The 12,068-nt window shown below is 41.4% G+C and overlaps 1 protein-coding gene across 2 annotated transcripts in view; it reads right to left on the bottom strand.

Annotated features, from left to right (window-relative positions):
- Nucleotides 1-5,109: 5,109 nt before the first annotated feature.
- Nucleotides 5,110-12,068, bottom strand: part of COL8A1 (collagen type VIII alpha 1 chain) — a 149,477-nt gene continuing 142,518 nt past the window's right edge. For both annotated transcript variants that reach the window (XM_042955872.1, XM_042955873.1), the window contains 2 exons: nucleotides 10,205-10,535; nucleotides 5,110-7,442 (listed from right to left, as the gene is read on the bottom strand). In XM_042955872.1, coding sequence (XP_042811806.1) covers nucleotides 5,536-7,442; nucleotides 10,205-10,532 — 2,235 coding nt within the window. In that variant the 5' untranslated portion in view covers nucleotides 10,533-10,535 and the 3' untranslated portion in view covers nucleotides 5,110-5,535. The remainder of the gene's footprint in view (nucleotides 7,443-10,204; nucleotides 10,536-12,068) is intronic.

The following is a 12,068-nucleotide window of genomic DNA, read 5'->3' as shown; positions in this document are numbered from 1 at the left end:
TGTCTGTCTATGATAGGGCACCATCCCTGTCTTCCAGGTGTATCGATGAGAAGAAACCACCTTTGGGACAAGCTTCCTTTTCCTTCATAAAGCCATCCTAGGATTGTCCCCAAGTTCGCCTTAGTCTTTCAACTGTTTCTTCAATTTTCAATTCTTCTTTGTTTTATTTCCTCACCCTTGAACTAGCTCCATTGTTTTGTATTCCTTAAATCCTGACACCTGACCTGACATGTGACCTTTACTCATGAGACTTGTTTGGGACTATTCACCACCAACCTACCATCCCATTTCTGGATTGAAGCGGTTCTGATTTCCTCATTAGTTTTACTACTTGTAATTCATCTTCTTCATAGAATCATCAAGGTAACTTTTCTAAAATACTTATTTTCATACCATTTTCCCACTTAAGGACCTACAATGTATTCTTACTGCATATTTGATAAAGTATAAATGCCTCTTTCCTATATGTAAAGCCCGATATCATTTGACCCTTCTTTGGTTATTAGTTTCCTTTACTAGTGCTTGGGTAGATCCTCCAATCTAGTGAGGCTATTTCCATTATCCCAAATTGCCTTGTTCACCACCTGCCCCAAAACACACACACACACACACACACACACACACACACACAGTCACTCGCTCACTCACAAAAATACCAGTTTCCTCCTCTCTATTAGAGGAATAGAACCTTTTCCTCTTGGGATGTCCCTATGCTATTCAAAGCCCATCACATTAAAAGTGATTTCTTTAGGGGCGCCTGGGTGGCACAGTCGGTTGAGCGTCCGACTTCAGCCAGGTCACGATCTCGCGGTCCGTGAGTTCGAGCCCCGCGTCAGGCTCTGGGCTGATGGCTCGGAGCCTGGAGCCTGTTTCCGATTCTGTGTCTCCCTCTCTCTGCCCCTTCCCCGTTCATGCTCTGTCTCTCTCTGTCCCAAAAATAAATAAAAAACGTTGAAAAAAAATTAAAAAAAAAAGTGATTTCTTTAAAAATCATCTCCAAAATACTGTCTGTTATTAGGTTTCATCCCATATTAAACTTCTAAATAATCTTGGAATATATAACCTGTAGAATCTTGGAATCCTAGAGCAACTCATACCGACTTTGTCACTGCCTCCCACAGCAGCCTTGAGAGATTCATTCTTCATTCTTCCTTCTGACCTGGTGCTGGACCAGCACTCTGTGTTGGGCTATGGATGAAAGATGAAATAGTGCCTGCTTTCAAGAAGCTACTCTCTGTCAAATATGGGAGACAGTAACAGGTCAGTTACAAGGTAGGGAAAGTGAAGGGACAGAAGTCTATACAAGGCAGGGTGGTCACAGGGGAGAAGATGACTGAGTTTGAGCAGTACAGAAGAGGAGGTGATGCTTGAGCTGTGTTTTGAGGGGTGAGGAGGAATTATGCAGGAGACATGTCAGAGCATTTCTAGCAAGGCAGCAGCATGGAATGGTCTTTCTCTTCCTGAATCTAACTAGTGTGCATCCTCTCAGCACCACACCACATCTGTTTGTTTGTATATCACCTGGAAACTAATCTTTTGCTTAACAAACATCTTAATTTCCTCCAAACAGAAGATGATTTTTTTTTTAAGGGGAAGGGTCATGTTTTCCGTTGCTTTTGTATCCTTCACATTGCCTCGTAGTACTAGTAGTATCGAGTGCAGAGTAGGCCTACTTTGTGTTTTGTTTTAAGGCAAGGGGATGCTACAGACCCATTGTGATGATGGATTCGCCTTGCTTGTCCAGCATTCTGAATTCCAACTATTTATTCCTCCCTGCCTGTGTCACCTGTATCCGCCCTTCTGTTTACCTTTGTGACCAACAGTGTGTGCATACAAGATGATTGGTTCATGTTATGGAAGAGCTGTGGAATGAAATAGAACTAATTGGGCTGATTGGGAATGGAAACTGTGGTCTTGAGCTTCCAGACTTATGGTTTAAGCAAGTGAGTTAATCAGCCCATAGATGGGTGATACACACTTGTTTATGGAATGCTTTAAATGATATCTTCATAATATCATAGATGTAAGTTACAATCATTCTGAGCTTGATAAATCATCACAGCAGAATTCTTTCATCAGTGATACTTAAGACCCTTAGATTCTTGAAACAGGTCTGCTTCTGCTCTGTAGCTCTACTCACCACTATCTCCCCTCAAAATATTCGGCTCTAGTTTGGCTGGCTAAAATAGAATAGAGTATTTGAGGATTGGTTTCTTGCGGGGGAAGAGAGGTTTGTGGCAGTTTTTTTTTTTCCTTTTATGATGGAGGTGATAGATGCAGCAGCTCATTCATTGTCCCCTAATATCTGTTCTCCCTTCTTCCATGTTAAGATAATCCCTGATTTTCAGCTGGGCATGTGGTTACCCTGAATAAATATTCAATTTCCCACACTCTCTTGGCAGCTTTGGGCAATGTGACTAAATTCAGAGCAATAGGATGTGGGAGGGAGTAATGCAAGCAATTAGGGAGCATGCTCTCCCGTTCCTGATGTTTTCACCTTTCCACTGCCTGGAATGTGGCTGTGATGGTTACCTGTCCTGGACCTTGGGGATGAGGGCAACAACTTTAGGGTGGAAAAGCAGAAAGATAGAAAGAATCTGGGGCCCTGACTGGAGCTACTACATGAGCACTGGACTGCTGATGCTCAGACCTGTTGTGTCAGAGAGAAATAATTGTCTTGTTTAAGCTATGATTTAGGTCTCTGTTTCAGCAGCTCATTAGTACATGGGAGATAAAAAAAATTATGAGGTTCAGTGTCAGCTGAGTGATATGAACAAGATGAGAAACATACTTTTAAAGATATTTAATAAGTCTTTTTTTCATCAGTACAAAAATTTAAATACAAAATTGATTTGCTATTGACAAGTCTCAAATCTATCATGGAAACTCAAAAAAGTTACCAGTCTATTCACCTTTCATGGTGTTCTGCAAAATATTTGAGAACAGTCACCCACTACAGACATTCTTTTCCTCTGCGGGATGTCATACTGCATTAAAACTCTGTGTTTAAATAACAATGCCAATTTTGTTCATTTCACATGGAAAAGTTCTGGTTGAATTTGAATTAAATAGGGATTATAGCTCTATCCCTAGATTTTCGAACATGTGGTTGTTTGTTTCATCTGCTTTTACACTAATGTGTTAACAGGATGTGCAACACTTAAAAGGGAAACACAGACACACACGATAATTATTTAAAACTCTTTTTTAAATTAAATGGAGTAATTCATTTAGTTCTGAGATTAGCACCATTGTAGAATACACAGTATTTGGCATAAATTTTGCTCCTCCCCTATCTAAAAGTTAGAAGCATATGCCTGATGATATACACACTCACACACATTTCATATATATATATTATATATATGTATATATAATATATATATATGCAATTGAGTAACAACCAATAAATAAGTTGGAAGGTATTTTAAAATGTGAAATTTGGTTTTACCTAAAGAGGTACTTTCTTACTTGGTGGAAAGAAAAAGCCCATACATGTACAGATAAATACGGATTTACAGATCAGCTGATTTGACTTGCTTCCAAGCCATTTCAATGCATCTGTTTAGCTGAAGGAGCCCAGTGGGTCCTTATTGCCTCCATAGTCATCAGTCCAAAACCAGCATCCTCAAGACCAACCTGAAGGGTATTTGGCCATAGAAACGCTGTCTGCTTTGAAAATGAAAGTTGGGTTGGATATCTTTTGATGGGAAAAGTTTGTCATATAATTAGCAGTGAATAAGAAACCCTCTGGTAATGAACTCATTTCTCTTTTTAAGAAATTGAGAAGAAATGGTGCTCGTTTACCATATAAGGGAAAAGACACCTATTAGGTTGGGGAGGATTTTCTTGATGGTTAAAATGATTCAGATTTGACATAGACACATTTCCATGTGTGTTTATACCGTATTTATTTGTGTATTTTTCCATCTGTACCTTTCCCCTCAACTTCTCACTTTTAATTTTGAGGAAGAGATACAAGAGTCCACCACTATAACCCCACATTATATCCCCAATTCCTTATAGTGTCAGCGGCAGACTCATAGCTGACTGAAATATTTTGTCTGCATTTTGAGACCAGATTTGAATGCCCGAAGCAGTTAATATGTACCTAAGTGAAAACCTGGAAAGACACTTATTTTTCTCTTTAAACTTGTATTGACCCTTGACTTGTGCTGAGTATGAGGTGAAAAAGAAGCATGGACTCTTATTTGCCGTTTGACATTTCATATAGCTCTTCCTCAGGTTGCTTCTAAAGAAACAGTTCTTTTCCTACAACTTTCCTTTTCCTCCTAGTATCTACAGTAGAAAATACTACATCCATTTTTTTAGTTTAAAACTTGAGAAATAATTTTTCAAAAAAATTATTTTCCTATGGAATTCTGAAACTTCTTTTCCTCCCCAAGTAAAAAATGACTTGGGTTTTGGAAATTGATTTTGGAACCTCAGACATACCAATTTGCATATATACAACACTGGGAAATTTCTTCAAAATTCAACAGCTACTGAGAAACACTTAAAGCTCCTTCATGGGTGAAACCTCATTGTAGTCATTTGTATGGGTAGGCAAGGAAGGGGGATTTTTATAGGCATGTAAGCAATTGAAAACTGCTGATGATAATGAACATTCCACAAAACTGGAAAGTTATTATTTTTTTCTTATGACTTCCACGTGCTTATGTTGGTTGGATCATAGTGGAAATTACATGGAGGGAAGAAAAAAGAAAAAAAAAATTACAGAAAATAAAACAAAAAGAACCCTTGAGAAAGAAGTGAATTAACTACTGCCCCTGTCTCCCAGCTGGTTGTTTAGCTTCTTTCGTGGCACTGTCTCATGTCCCTCAAACGTCTCATCCAGTGCAAGGCACAGAGGAGGCACTGAGTAAATTACACGGTGGTCGATTGGTTCACTTGTTCTTTTAGAGAGACAAGATAGACAATTCTGAGTAGGACTCGTGCTGAGAAAAGATACAGCCTCTGACAGGAGGGAAATATCCCTTGGACTAAAACCCTACTGGTCCCCCCTTATTCTCTCCCGCTGGGGCTGTAACACAGCAGAACCCCTCACCCACATTCCATGGCAAAATATCTGCACAAATACAGAGGAAATTATGCAAGTAAATACGGTATGTAATTGTTATCAATGACATTTCTTTAAGCCATATTGATAAATCTTTAAACAGTATGAGCAAATGACTTTCATTAGCTATGATCTTTCATACTGAAATATTCTGAATGATCTGAATAAGCAGGTTATGGAAGCATATAACAATACAACAGCTAATATGATTCCAGTGGGTACAACACAAGTGTCAGTACTTGATACATAAATCTATCCCATCATTTTCAATTATAGGCTGCTGTGCAGAGCATTAAACATGCATCTTAGTTTTTATTTGTACACGATGGTTCAAATTTTCACTGAAATATAACTTTCCAACTATATAAATGTTTTGAAGCAATTACATTTTTCATTTGGATTTTTTCGGTGCATCATTTTCTTTTCTTCTATTAAATCTCTCTTTCTTTTCTTTTTTACATGGGATACAATAAATATCCTGAAAAGGAGGAATGAACGTACTGCCCAGCATACAGTCCTGCGGCCTGTTCTGAGGGCATCTGGAGGAACACTCGGTCTCCGGGCCTGAGCAGCAGCACCGCACTCCCAGATGCCTGGTCCAGAAAGCCCTTTTTGTACTCATCATACGTGTACATCATGGGCTCATTGTTCTTGAACAGAGCAACCCACACGTTGCCCCCCTTGCAGTGAACATGGTATGCAAAGTAGTAGACCCCAGGGACCTCGCAGGTGAAGATGCCCGTCTGTGGGTTGTAGTTCTGTCTGCCATTATAGAGCAGTTTGTCAAACTTCACCGGGGCCCCCACAGGTGGGAAGGGTGCAGTCAGCTCAGCTGTAAAGGCAGGCATCTCGTAGGCTGGCCCTCCATTCTTGCCTTTCTTAGCCCCATAGGCATGGGGGGGTTTCACTCCATCAATTCCCAGCCCCATGTCTGGCAGATACTCTCCATGGGGTGGTGGTGTAGGGGGCATCACAGCTGGGGGACCTGGGGGTCCTGGAGGGCCTGGGGGCCCTGGAAGGCCCGGCTGCCCTTGAGGACCAAGGGCACCAGGCTTCCCTGGGGGGCCATGAAGTCCTGCTACTCCAGGTTTCCCTACTCCAGGGAACCCAGGGGGCCCTGGGATGCCCGGTTCCCCTTTGGGGCCTGGCATTCCAGGTGGTCCAATGGGCCCACTGGGGCCCGCAATCCCTGGGATGCCTGGAGGACCCTGTAAACCCTGATCCCCTGGGATTCCTGGCTCTCCCTTTGGTCCAAGCAGCCCGGGAGCACCAGGGAGCCCCGGTAAACCTTTGAGTCCAGCTTCCCCCTTGGGCCCTATGGGACCTGGCAAACCCCTCATGCCAGGGGGCCCTACTTCACCAAGAAAACCTGGCTTTCCTGGGAAGCCTTGAAGCCCTGGCTCACCCTTGGGACCTGGTGGCCCCTGTGGCCCTACAACCCCACCTTCTCCTTTGGGTCCGGGAAAACCAATAGCACCTGGAGGGCCCATAGGACCTGGGATTCCAGGCAGGCCTGGCTCTCCTGGGGGACCCCCCATTCCTGGGGCTCCTACTGGTCCTTTCTCCCCTCTTGGTCCCAGAGCCCCAGGCAGACCCCCTATGCCCTTGTCACCTTTGGGTCCTGGGAAACCAGGTTTCCCAATCCCTGGAATGCCTGGGGGTCCTGGCAGCCCTGGCAGTCCTTGTTCCCCTTTCCCGCCTGGAAATCCTGGCTGGCCAGGGATCCCATCCTGGCCTGGTTTCCCAACTCCAGGCATCCCAGGAGGCCCTTGAACTCCTGGGACTCCAATAGGGCCTTGTGGACCAGGTTCACCTGGAGGACCTGGCTTTCCCAGGGGGCCCTGGGGCCCAGGGAAGCCTGTAACTCCTGGTTTGCCGACTCCTGGAAGTCCAACAGGGCCAGGAGGGCCATGCATCCCTGGAGGACCCTTCAGGCCTGGCAGACCTGGCATCCCGAAGCCCTTCTCTCCTTTAGGACCCTGAAGTCCTGGAGGTCCTGGTGGTCCTTTGGGTCCTCGCTCACCCTTTGCACCTGGTTGCCCTGGTAACCCTGGCCCACCTGGTTTTCCAATGCCAGGAAGTCCATGGGGCCCTGGAGGTCCTTGTGGTCCTGGGATCCCCATAGGCCCGATCTCCCCTTTGGGTCCAATTTCACCTTTTGCTCCGGGCATTCCCATGGCTCCTGGCTTTCCTGGCATTCCGGGCATACCTGGTTTTCCAATTCCTGGATATCCCTGTGGCCCTGGCTTTCCTTTGGTTCCAGGTATCCCATGACCTGGTAAGCCAGGGGGCCCAGGTGGTCCTCTTGGGCCAGGCTCTCCACGCGGACCTTGCTCCCCTCGTAAACTTGCTAATGGTATTTCTATTGGGGGAGAGGGGATGGGAGTGGGGGCAAGGAGGGAAAAAAAAAGAGAAAGAAAAATTAATATTTATTATTCCTTACTTAAGGAAGTCATGACGATCATTATTTAATTTTGACACCTTAGCCTATTACTTACTGAAAGGAAAGACTAGGAATAATGTGCTCGTCTTCCAGGACTGTGTTATCCGTACTTAAAGGACAATCAGGCTGATAACTGTTTTGTCATGTTTGAAATACTGTTGAGAACTGATATCTGTAGCTGCTTTTATCAGCATTGGTTATATAAAAAAGCTAAAAAGTAATGAGGAAACATTTTTCCAAGTACAAAACTCCAAAGTTTTGAGATGGTGTGTTTGCTATGAAGATTTTGGAAAATTCAAAGAAGGATGAAGAAAAATCAAAGTTGCCTATAAGCCCACTACTCAAGAGATAATCACTTGACATTTATATGTATTTTCATCTCATGTATTCTAGGTGTGTGTATGTGTTAAACAGTGTTGGCGTTTTTATTTTTTTTATTATTTATTCTACCTAATGTATTTTTCCATGTCCTTGATTTTTTAATACATTTTATATATTAAATAGATATTAATATATTTATATTTATATACTTATTTATATATAATTATATTTATATGTATTTAATATATATTTAAATATATATTTTATGCTAAATAATATTTCCTATTAATATTTTTGGCTAAATAATATTTTAATGTATCTTATATATTAAATACATATTTTGTGGCTAAATAATATTTCCTCTTGTGCTGAAAAGCAGTAGATGTGTTTAATGAAAGTAATTATCTTGTGGATTCAGGGAAGAATAGAAGCATTTTATCTTGTATGTGGTTTAATAACATCTTCCACGTCTGTCTCTAGAGCCAAATACATTTGCTTAATTCCTTTAATGTGCTATAGGATTTCCTGAGCCTCAAATATGAATTCTTTAATAAATTATTCCTCATTTGCAAATTAGGTTTCAAACAGGAGAAGTAAGGTACTTTAGGCTGACAAGCAGTGTGGAGAAGGAATTGAGCTGGGATTAGGGGCAGGAAGCTCTTCTTGGACTTGAAATGAGATCTGGACTGGGCCACTTAAGCCTTCACTGTTTCTGCTTGCCTCTCTGCAGCAAGGATAATATAGCCACACTACAAGATTAGATAATAGATAATGAAAGATGTTATGCTTTCTCAGATTGTTATCAAAATACAAAGCACATGTTTGTTAGGATGATTATGCTGTGCCTTACACGGCAATACAACTCTGGATCTTCTATGCTACTGAAATGAAACACAAAGAAATGAAATTTATGGCCTCAAAGTTTTATTTTAACAAATAGTCATATCTTAATCCTGACCATATTTTTCACTGAGCTACTGTCAGGGAACAAAATAGAACCATAGAATTTATATTCTTAGCAAATTCCCCAATTGCAATCTGGTACCCATCAGAATAAGAACAGGAAGTGCCACAATCCAGGCAGGCCACTCAAGAAAGGAAGAAAAACAATCCTGATAATCCCTTAAGTGGGCTATCAGCTCCTAAAGAGAAGAAAATTGGGAATGCTTCTGTTATGCTAGGTAGATATTCTAGTGCTATTAAGACATATTATTTCCAAGCAGTGTGTAGCTACTGTATCAAGAACTTCTGGGACAGGGTCATGTCTTACTCATCAGGAATCCTTGATGTCTGGCACAGTGCCTGAACATACTCTTCTTACCTAGAGTTTCTTGAATGACCAGCTGTAGCAAGTCAGAAGTTTCTATGTTGCTTTAGTATTTACTTAGCATTTTACTTACCTTATGCCACTGATTTTTCTCAACAAATCTTAACTTTACAGATGAAGAAAAGTAGTTTCAGAAAGGTTTTTTTTTTTTTTTTTCATTGAGGTATAGTTGACGTACAATATTATATTATTTTCAGGTCTCTCATTTCTGGCCTCTAGGCCTCTTAGCACCAAATCCAGTCGTACCCCAGAAGTAGAGCTTCCTGCTTTTGCAGGGACCAGTAGGAATGGCCTCCACTTTCTCAAAGGGAATTGCTATGCCGATGCAGTTCCTTTCCTATAAATGCTAGGTTTCCTCAGAATCCAGATAAAACAACTGAAGTTTTAAGAAAGTGTCTCTCGCAGTGCTAAGCATGTTGTAGGTGCTGAATAACTAATGAATATGGCTGGAAAGCAATGGGAAAAATGTTCATCTGTCATGCAGTCCTTACCTTTTATAGTCTCCTTTTATCAGTTTATTAACAGGTGTAGTAGCTTAATTCAAGCACTCTTAAAAACAGTGACATTTATCCAGCTCCTAGATCACAAAATGCTTTCAAATATATATATTTTTAACACAGTAGGTCCTTACAACATTGGTGTCCCAATTCATGAGACTGACTTGTCACCTTTTTTTCCCCCATTGCTTTAATCCCCCCAGCATCTGGCCCAGAGTCTGACACAAAAATAGATGCTCATGAAATAGTTGCCAAATGTTTGAACAGATAATGAGTAAGAGAATAAATTATTTGTTATTAAATGTGTTTTGTGCCATTTAATGCTATTAAAATAAAGCACAACAGAAAACTAATTTTGTCTGTATTTTTAGGTCTTGAACTTTTTGAGGATAGAGTTTAGAACACAGTGAACACTTAATGAATATCAGTAATACATTCAAGAATAAAAATTTATAAAATGTAGCTTTTCCCCTGATCTCATAGCTGAGGATTTTGGAAAGCTGCCATTTCATAACAGCACAGGAATGTGATGTTACCTTTGCCTTTCTTAGGTGCTGCTTCCTTGCCCATTCTTGGCACTGGCTGAATTTCCTTCATATATTGGGGTAGATGTGGATATTCTTTGCCATACTGCATGTGGGGCAGCTCCTTGCCCATGGTAAGGCCATCTTTGCCCAAAGGCATGTGAGGTACTTGCTGGCCCAGAGGCTGGTATTGTGGAATTTGTGGTGGGATCTGAGGAGGAATTTGTGGTGGCAGCGGCTTGATCCCATAGTAAGCACCAGCCTGAATGAGCCTGATGGAGCCCAGGGAAATGGTAAGCAGCACTCCCAGCAGCTGCAGAGGGCCAGGTGGCACAGCCATCACCTGTGGAAGGAAGGAATGCACCAACATGGTGAAAGCCTTACAGGCCACTAGACATGTCTATTTAGAGAAAGAAGGGGGAGAAGAAGGAAACAGTCTTTATCAGCAGAACATCACCAGTGGAAGATAAATGAAAAGGAAGAAGATGGTGCCTTTTCAGGAGAAAACAAGCAAAAAACAGAAAAGAGTAGGAACTGTCAAATGAAGGCAATTAGTGGGATTATAAACTGTGGGGAAATATCAATTCTGCCTTCTTCCATGGTATTGGAACCCTTGATTTTTAGCTGGAACAAAACAGCCCAGAATAAAGACATTTCAGCCAAGTGTGGCCATGTGACAAATGGATGTGGTTGTAATGGGTACAAATTCCAAGAAGGACCCTGAAAGAGAGTGGCCCTGTCCCTCTTCCTCCTTCCTGCTGGCTGAAATGTGGATACATTTGCCTGGAAGCAGAGCAGACATCTGGGACCAGAAGGGAAATCCGTGCACTGAGCATGGTGGAGCAACAAGCTAGAACAGACCTCAGCCTTGGCTGAACAAGAAGGTCCCATATTAATCCTTAAATTTAGAATTTGTTTACACAAGGAAGAGCTAAAGGTTTATCCTCTTCTTTAAATCATTATTCTTTTGAGTATCACATTTGCACTAAACTTAATCCTAATGGATTGAGTAGGTTGTCCAAAAGGAGGCAAACTTGGTGGCCAGTCAGGCTTTGTTAGTATGTGCCAAAATTCCATTCTAAGTGGAAATGGTAAGTAATTGATAGGCTTTATGCCAGGGACTGAGATTTTTCATCTGCCCTTTAGCTGCTTTGGTGTGGTCACAAATAAATGTAAAAGTTGAAGAGCAAGCAGACAACAGCAATGCAAACCACAGAAGTCTTCTGAATTGGAAAGAAGGTACAATATGACAGTCCCAAAATGCCATTGTAATATTTAAATACCGTAAAGTCATTAGTTTAGAATCTGCTCATTTGGACCGGGAGTCCATTGAAGTTTATCTTGTACTATTATGAAGGAAAGGAGTTTACAAAGCAAATTAGTTGCATAAAATAGGGTTGTGTAACTACTCACATGAATAAACTGTACAAGCCCTTAAACTGTACAAGCCCTTTAATAATACCCTTTTCAATTTGACATTTAACAGAAAAAATGCAAATGGGGCTTATAGGTTTATAAAAACCAACTCAAAAAGACCTCTGGAAATGCCCAGGGCTGAAGACCCAGAAGCCCAGGGAACTGCAGTGCTCACAAAAGCCCACTAGAGGACAACTGTGGTACACACTGAAGTCTGTTCTCCCTGGTACTGACAGGACATAATAAGGTGCTCCCCACACGTTATTAAAGGACTTGAAAATCTGAATCCTAAGTGGAGTGTCATCATTATGCTGGAGAAAGAAGTGGCAAGGTTCTCACAATTTTTAATGTCAGAATATTCTGAAGAACTTTGAATAAACTATCTCTAAATAATTTAATTTCCAATCTCCTGTGAGTTTGTTTTCTTTGCTTCTGCCTTAATTCTGGATCACAGTTTTCC

The sequence above is a fragment of the Panthera leo genome, chromosome C2 (genome assembly GCF_018350215.1).
Source record: "Panthera leo isolate Ple1 chromosome C2, P.leo_Ple1_pat1.1, whole genome shotgun sequence".
NCBI lineage: Eukaryota > Metazoa > Chordata > Mammalia > Carnivora > Felidae > Panthera > Panthera leo.
The sequence above is the reverse complement of the archived record's forward strand: the minus strand, read 5'-3'. Positions and strand labels throughout refer to the sequence as shown.